The following is an 8,637-nucleotide window of genomic DNA, read 5'->3' on the forward strand; positions in this document are numbered from 1 at the left end:
GATATTATCTCTTATTAATAGCGCGACCCCACCACCTTTTCCTTCCTGTCTATTCTTCCTAAACGCCTGATACCCCTGGATATTCATCTCCCAGTCCTGGTCACCTTTCAGCCACGTTTCTGTAATGGCCACTAGATCGTACCCACTTGTGCTGATTTGCACCATCAACTCATTCACCTTGTTCCGAATGCTTCGTGCATTCAGGCAAAGTGTCCTTATTCCAGCTTTTATCTGAACCCGCTTTGATGAGTCGCGAACACCGTCTCCCTCTACTCCCTTATCTAAATTACCGCCTTCATTCACTTGCACCCTCTCCTCTACCATTAATTTTGTAATTCCCCTTACCCCTGCATCCTCCCCCCCATCAATTAGTTCCTTGATCCTAGTCAACTCTTCTAGCTCCCCTCCCCCCAACCTATCTAGTTTAAATTCTCCCCAGTAGCCTTAGCCAACCTACCGGCCAGGATATTGGTCCCCGTGTGATTCAAGTCTGAGAGTGTGGTGGAGACAGATTCACACAGCGAGTGGTTAGGATCTGGAATGTACAGTCTGAGAGTGTGGTGGGGACAGATTCACACAGCGAGTGGTTAGGATCTGGAATGTACTGTCTGAGAGTGTGGTGGAGACAGATTCACACAGCGAGTGGTTAGGATCTGGAATGTACTGTCTGCGAGTGTGGTGGAGACAGATTCACACAGCGAGTGGTTAGGATCTGGAATGTACTGTCTGAGAGTGTGGTGGAGACAGATTCACACAGCGAGTGGTTAGGATCTGGAATGTACTGTCTGAGAGTGTGGGGGAGACAGAAGGGAATTGGATAGACAACCAAAGCGAGGAAATTTGTCGGGTTACGATGAGAAAGCATTGTCATGGGACTAGTTGAATTAATTTTGCAGAGAGCCGACAAGGATGCAATGGGCCGATTGGCCTCCTGTACTGTAAACATTCTATAATTTAAATAGAAATGGAAGGACTGTTTGATGTTCTTGGCGGGGTTTCTCGCTCAGTGCCGTGGGGATTGTTTACCTTTCCGATGCACTGTGAACACTCTGCAGCCTGGGTGATGGATGAACTGGGAGTGTTTAGTGTCGTTCATCGCTTTGTTTCCAACACCTGACATCCGTCAATCAGATGGACCTCAGCCCTGACCCTTTGACCATTAAGACAGCCCAAAGTCCGGGTGAGATTAATCTGGTGACTTCACTCTCCATCTTTGCTCCTCTGCATCTCTGCTGGAAGGCATTGCTTCTTGCTTGGATATTGGTTCCTGGAGATGGAGTGTGTTGATCGGGAGACCAGAGTATTGGGAGACCACCCAGTCGTGGTGAGGTATCAGAGCCCACCCTGACATGTTCCTCATGCCACACCTGTACGTGTTCCATTTCAGGAAGTGATCCTGTCTCTGAGTCCAAACCAGCTTGGTCAGCTAACTCCAGATCGATTCTGGATGTGTTATGGGATTGTACATGGTGACACGCCACACATTTGTACAATGAGCCATAGGGAGGGGGGTTTGGGAGGGTGGACGCTGGGGGGTCTCAGTGAAATGTTTGACTTTGCATTTTGCAAGTGCTGAGCGGATCTCACCACCTGAAGCCTACACGACGGGTTCACAATGATATTTTAGGCTTACGCCAACATTGAGGTGACTCACTCTCTCCTTGTTGTTGATTTCCACTTACTCAGAGATGAAGAAGGAGGGGAGGAGCTCCGGAAACGTTCTCTACACCTGCCGTTCACCTTTGCCACAGGAGAGGCCTTGCTCTACCAAGCAGCGTGCTCCAACCCAGGGCTACCTGACCCCTGCCAGCCCAAAGGCCGAAGGAGAAAGAACGTCACCAGCAAAGCCGAGAAGGAGCAGCGCAACGTGGATCCCAGTTCCCTCCTGGGCGCCATGATGCGTCAGGACGAGTCAGTGTACATCTGCCACCCTGCGTCGGAGCCCAAGTATTCCCTCGGCAGCAGTTTCTTCGGCGAGGCTGGGGGTTCTGGGGGCACAGCGGGAGGCACCTGGCAGAGTGATAGCAGTGGGCTTGGCCAGCTGGGGGCTAACGCCGGGCAGCTCGATCCTTTGCTTTCCACGCTGGACTCCGTCAACCTGGCTGGTGAAGAAAACTGTTTGAACAGCGACTTGTTCAGTGCCCTGGAAAACCTGGGACTGGGTGCCGATGACTTGGAGCTGCTCTTGTTTGACGAGAGGATGGTGAGATTGGACACAAACCCGGAGTACATTCCATCCTTAAATGACATTTTGACAAACGGGGAAATTTTATCCTATGTCCATGACTCAATTGTGACTAAAAATGAACTGGAACTCCCTGGAACCCAGCATCCCTATCCAACAGCCAATTTCCCCCAAACTCTGACCGCAAACCCCTTTGTCTATTCACCCAAACCCCCGGCTAAAGAAGCTCAGGATTCATCCCAACATTTCCCAAATCAACAGCAGGCATTCCATTCAGCCCACCCGGGACTGCCGCAGCAAGACCTCCTGCTGCTCACCCAGCCCCATGACCAAGCCTGGGGTCAACCCGTGGCAGCCAGTAGCGGGCATCAGCCCGAGGTGGGCCATCACCAACAGCTCCAGGTGAGCCTGCACACCCACTGCCAGTTCAAACCCAAAGCCCACCAACAGATTCCTGTCAACGGGATGCATTCTCACTGCCCGGCCAACTCCCCGCTGACAGGTCACCAGCAATGGCCCAATTACAGCTGCCAATCGGCAGTTGACCACATCCTTTCTCACAAACTGGATCACCTCACCGGCTACGGCGCTGCTCAGAACCTGGACTCCTACCAGCCGGAGCCTCAATCCGGGTGTCCGCCTCCCACTGCCGGCGGGATCATTGCGAGGGCGGATTCTCACGCGGCCGGGGCACCTTGCATGGAGCTCATGATGAACGGGGGGACCAGCGATGAGGGCCAGTATCAGGGCTTCCTTGCCACATCATCCACCTATCAGACCTTCCCACAGAAGCAGCAGATTCAGGGAACGTCTCCCTGCCAGTATCAGCCCTTGAATCCTCCCAGTAATCCCTTTGTGGATCTATCTACGGAACAACTGCAGGACCCTTTTGGATTCTTAGCAGCTTCGGTGTCTCAGGACAGCACACACAAGGTAACCAGACTCAAGCTGCCACATAGCTGGCAATCTCATTTATTCATATCTGTTTGAGAAGGTGACCGATGGTTCGAGGGCGTAGGTATGGGGTGGGGTTGGTTCCTGCACTGGTGGGACAGGAACTGATTGCTTTGGAGGTTAGCAGTTAAGTGAGGGGACTCGGGAATATACTTAACACTAGGCAGCATTCCTGCAAAATACTTCAGCAGATGAAGGAAATTGGAGAGAGTTCATGAAATAATAGCAGAAAATGCTGGATAAACTCAGCAGGTGTCTCAGTGGTTAGCACTGCTGCCTCACAGCGCCAGGGACCTGTCTTCAATTCCCGGCTTGGGTCACTGTCTGTGTCTGCATGTTCTCCCCGTGTCTTACCCTGCATGGCCCACCTCGGGCTGATGCCCGCTACTGGCTGCCACGGGTTGATCCCAGGCTCCGGGTGCTCCGGTTTCCTCCCACAGTCTGAAAGATGTGCTGGTTAGGGTGCGTTGGCCATGCTAAATTCTCCCTCAGTGTACCCAAACAGGCGCCGGAGTGTGGTAACTAGGGGATTTTCACAGTAACTTCATTGCAGTGTTAATGTAAGCCTACTTTGTGACACTAATAAATAAACTAAAAATATATACAGTTCTGGCAGCATCCATGGAGAGAGAAATGGAGTTAACGGAGCAGGATTTTCCACGCCACTCCACCATGTGTTTCGTGATGAAGGAGGTGGCCCACCTTTGGCCAGCGGGATTTCTTATGGAATGCACCCCCTGCCTCTGGGATTCTCCACAGTGGGGATGTACCGTCAGCGGGACCAGAACATTCTGCGGCGTGAACAACCAGAAAGTCCCGGCCAATGTTTCTAGAACATAGAACATAGAAAAGCTACAGCACAAACAGGCCCTTCGGCCCACAAGTTGCGCCGAACAATTTCCTTACCTTCTAGGCTCATCTATAACCCTCTATCTTACTAACCTCCATGAACTTATCCAAAAGTCTCTTAAAAGACCCTATCGAATCCGCCTCCACCACCACTACCGGCAGCCGATTCCACGCACCCACCACCCTCTGAGTGAAAAACTTACCCCTGACATCTCCTCTGTACCTACTCCCCAGCACCTTAAACCTGTGTCCTCGTGTGGCAACCATTTCAGCCCTGGGTAAAAGCCTCTGAGAATCCACTCTATCAATACCTCTCAACATCTTATACACCTCTATCAGGTCATCTCTCATCCTTCGCCTCTCTAAGGAAAATAGACCTGGCTCTCTCAGCCTATCCTCATAAGACATGCCACCTAATCCAGGCAACATCCTCTTAAATCTCCTCTGCACCTGTTCTATGGCTTCCACATCCTTTCTGTAATGAGGCGACCAGAACTGGGCACAGTACTCCAGGTGGGGTCTGACCTGGGTCCTATACAGCTGCAGCATTATCTCCCGATTTCTAAACTCAATTCCTCTATTGATGAAGGCCAGTATTCCACATGCCTTCTTAACCACAGCCTCTACCTGCGACGCTGCTTTGAACGTCCTATGAACCCAGACCCCAAGATCCTTCTGATCTTCCACACTGCCAAGCGTCTTACCCTTAATATTATATTCTTCCATCCTATTCGACCTGCAAAATGAACCACCACACACTTATCTGGGTTGAAGTCCATCTGCCACTTCTCCGCCCAGTCTTGCATCTTATCTATGTCTCGTTGCAACTGCTGACAACCCTCTACACTATCCACAACACCACCAACCTTTGTGTCATCAGGAAACTTGCCAACCCATCCTTCCACTTCCTCATCCAGGTCATTTATAAAAATCACAAAGAGCAAGGGTCCCAGAACAGATCCCTGGGGCACCCCATTGGTGACCGACCTCCACTCTGAAAAAGACCCATCTACAACCACTCTTTGCCTTCTGTGGGCAAGCCAGTTCTGAATCCACAAAGCAACGTCTCCTTGTATCCCATGCCCCTTCACTTTCTCCATAAGCCTTGCATGGGGCACCTTATCAAACGCCTTACTGAAATCCAGATAAACGACATCTACCGCTCTTCCCCCATCTAAGTGTCGAGTCACATCTTCAAAAAACTCAATCAGACTCGTAAGGCATGACTTGCCTTGGACAAAGCTGTGCTGGCTACTTGTGATCATACTATTCCTTTCCAAATGTTTATAAATCCTGCCCCTCAGGATCTTCTCCATCAACTTACCTACCACTGAGGTTAGACTCACTGGTCTATAATTTCCTGGGCTATCTATTCTCCCTTTCTTGAATAACGGTACCGCATCCGCCATCCTCCAACCCTCCGGAACCTCTCCCGTCTCCATTGATGACGCAAAGATCATCGCCAGCGGACCAGCAATCTCTTCCCTCGCCTCCCACAGTAACCTGGGGTACATCCCATCCGGTCCCGGCGATTTATCTAACTTGATGCTTTTCAACAGCTCCAACACATCCTCTTTCCTAATGCCCACATGCTCAATCTTCTCAGTCCACTGCAAGTCTGCACTGCAACTACCAAGATCCCTTTCCACTGTGAATTTCTGTAGGAGAATCATTACGCACTTGAAGCATTAACTCCACTTCTCTCTCCACAGACGCTGCCTAACCTGCCGAGTGTTTCCTGCACCTTCTGTTTTTATTTCAGATCTGGGCGGCACGTTGGCACAGTGGTTAGCCCTGCTGCCTCACAGCGCCAGGGACCAGGGTTCAATTCTGGCCTCGGGTCACTGTCTGTGTGGAATCTGCACGTTCTCCCCGTGTCTGCATGGGTTTCCTCCGGGTGCTCCGGTTTCCTCCCACAGTCCAAAGATGTGTGGGTTAGGTGGATTGCCCATTCTAAATTGCCCCTAGTGTAGGGGGATTAACAGAGTAAATATGCGTAAATAGCAGGGTAAATACGTGGGGTTATGGGGATAGGGCCTGGGTGGGATTGTAGTTGTTGCAGACTCGATGGGCCGAATGGCTTCTGTAGGATTCTATGATTTCCAGCATCCTTACTTTTATCCAGCAGGAATATTGCCTTTCCGTATTCCTAATTATCTTCTGTTCTGAGTTGAGGGTTACTGGCAGAGCCTGAACATCAAGCTGGACATCTCCTTTCTCTGGCAAGCTGACAGAGAACACTGTGCGGCAAAACCATACTCATTCAGTTCAGCAGAAAGAGGTCTCACCTTGAATAACCTCTTGAGTTGACTGAACCACAGCGGCCAGGATAGCATTAGGCTTCTCTGGGAAGATCCATTCACTGACTGCCTCTGGGTTAATGGGAGGGATAGGAAGTTAGTAAGAGGTGTCATTCCTGACTGTACCTGCACACACAACAACAACGACCGCAACTTGGAATCATAGAATCCCCACAGTGCAGAAGGAGGCCATTCGGCCCATCGAGTCTGCACCAACCACAATCCCACCCAGGCCCTATTCCCATAACCCCACATTCTTACCCTGCTAATGCCCCTGACACTAAGGGGCAATTTAGCATGGCCAATCCACCTAACCCGCACATCTTTGGACACTAAGGGGCAACTTAGCATGGCCAATCCACCTAACCCGCACATCTTTGGACACTAAGGGCAATTTAGCATGGCCAATCCACCTAACCCGCACATCTTTGGACACTAAGGGCAATTTAGCATGGCCAATCCACCTAACCTGGGCGTCTTTGGACACTAAGGGGCAATTTAGCATGGCCAATCCACCTAACCCGCACATCTTTGGACACTAAGGGGCAATTTAGCATAGCCAATCCACCTAACCTACACATCTTTGGAGTGTGGGAGGAAGCTGGAGCACCCGGAGGAAACCCACACGGACATGGGGGAAACATGCAAACTCCACACAGACAGCGACCCAAGCTGGGAATTGAACTCGGGTCCCTGACGCAGTGAGGCAGCAGTGCTAACCACTGTGCCACCATGTCACCCAGATCAGGGGTTCCATTCTAATGGTGCTCATCATTGACTAGACTTCTTATCCAATCCCACGCAAGTAGAATGGTAACTAAGGTGACAGCAGGATGCTGCCAGCCGATTGGTGACAGGGTACGACATTCCTGGAGGCAGCCACTGTAATCAGAAGTTGCAAAACCCCGAGAGAAGGATAATTCCAATTGAGGCTCAAGGAAGCGACCTCCCTGTGGGTTCCAGGCAAGGCCAGCCCGAGTTAAAGCCCGCCAGTGTAGACTCATCAATAGCAGCAAATCTAACCACTACCCTCCTGTGCCCGTGTTCCTAGGTGGGGAGCGGCCGCGATTTGAACAGCGAAGGAGACATGGTATTTCCTGGAGTACATCCCGGTGGGAACACATTGCCCCCGGACAGACTGCACCCCGGAGCGGGAATCCATCCCGACCCCCCAGCAACTGGCTACTACCTTTAGTGAAACCCAGCCACCCACGTCAGCTCAGGATTGGCTCCAGGACTTTGTGTGAAGGTGCGAGTTTGGCTGGTGATTAAAGGCACTTCTGGTGTGGAAAAGTTTGATCTCAGGTGATATCACAGGGTGGGGCGGGGGAGGTGGGGGAGGCGGGTGGGGGGGGAGCGGGGCGGGGGGAGCACGTGGGTAATATTTTTCATTAAAAATTTGTGGGCAGCAAAAATGAACTCCGGTTGGTGATTATGACTGAAAATGGTCCAAGGGAGTCTGGCGCAAAGAAAGATGAAGGATGCGAAACCAGCAACTTCTCATTCCCACTGTCTAACCTGAGAGTCAGGCGAAGATTGAAAGCGGCTTTGGCGGAATTGGCGGATCTCTGTTGGCCAGGATTCCACCGTGTTCCTCACTGCCAACCAACCGGAAACTGGGTGCTATCCGTTTCGGTGTTTCCCCCCCACCCTCCGAGGACACCAGTGATCCCGCTCACTTCACTGAGGTACAGAAGGGCCTGGGTCAGGTGCCTCAGTCAACAGTGCGGGACGCCACCAAGACAAACAACGACGTCTGCTCTGATACCTCGGAGGAACCCACAGTATCAAAGCCTATTTCACATTTGGTGGAGGGAAGGTTACAGAATGGTCACACGGGCACGCGCAGCAGTCTTCAAACCCAAGTGAATGGGTGATCCCTGTCACATTATTTTGTGTAGAACGGGTAAGAAATACTCTGCTGTGTCACTACAATGGGCGAGGCCACTACAGGATTCGAGAGCTGAAACACTCGGAAAGATTCATCGTGAGGCTTTCCGGGATAATCCCAGCATTGGATCCATCCCACCCCAGCCATTGTCGGCACGCTTGATCTCAGCCAAGTTAGCAAGAGGGAGACAGGAGATATCCAGCCTCATTATCCCACCCGTTACGAATGGACTCGACCAAGGTGGATCCCTTCAGTAGACAGAAACAAAAATGGCTGTCCCCAGTTGTTGATTGGTTAATGCCAAACCGCATGATGTAAAGCCCAGAATAATGTTGGATTTTGGAACCAGCTTCCTCAGACGTTGGCCAGTGCTGACAGTAGGTTTAGTTCAGATCGATGATGTTGTGTGATGTCATAGTCTGTCATATTGCAGAACAGTATTCAATCTCGATGTAATT

The 8,637-nt window shown here is 51.1% G+C and overlaps 1 protein-coding gene across 1 annotated transcript in view; it reads left to right on the top strand.

The window, feature by feature from the left end:
* The window catches only part of ahr1b (aryl hydrocarbon receptor 1b), a 151,381-nt gene extending 143,898 nt beyond the window's left edge, over positions 1–7,483 (top strand). The window contains exons 10-11 of the mRNA XM_078204480.1: positions 1,687–3,118; positions 7,340–7,483. Of these exons, the coding sequence (XP_078060606.1) occupies positions 1,687–3,118; positions 7,340–7,483 (1,576 nt within the window). The remainder of the gene's footprint in view (positions 1–1,686; positions 3,119–7,339) is intronic.
* Positions 7,484–8,637: the final 1,154 nt, after the last annotated feature.

This window comes from Mustelus asterias, unplaced genomic scaffold (genome assembly GCF_964213995.1).
Source record: "Mustelus asterias unplaced genomic scaffold, sMusAst1.hap1.1 HAP1_SCAFFOLD_347, whole genome shotgun sequence".
Classification (NCBI taxonomy): domain Eukaryota; kingdom Metazoa; phylum Chordata; class Chondrichthyes; order Carcharhiniformes; family Triakidae; genus Mustelus; species Mustelus asterias.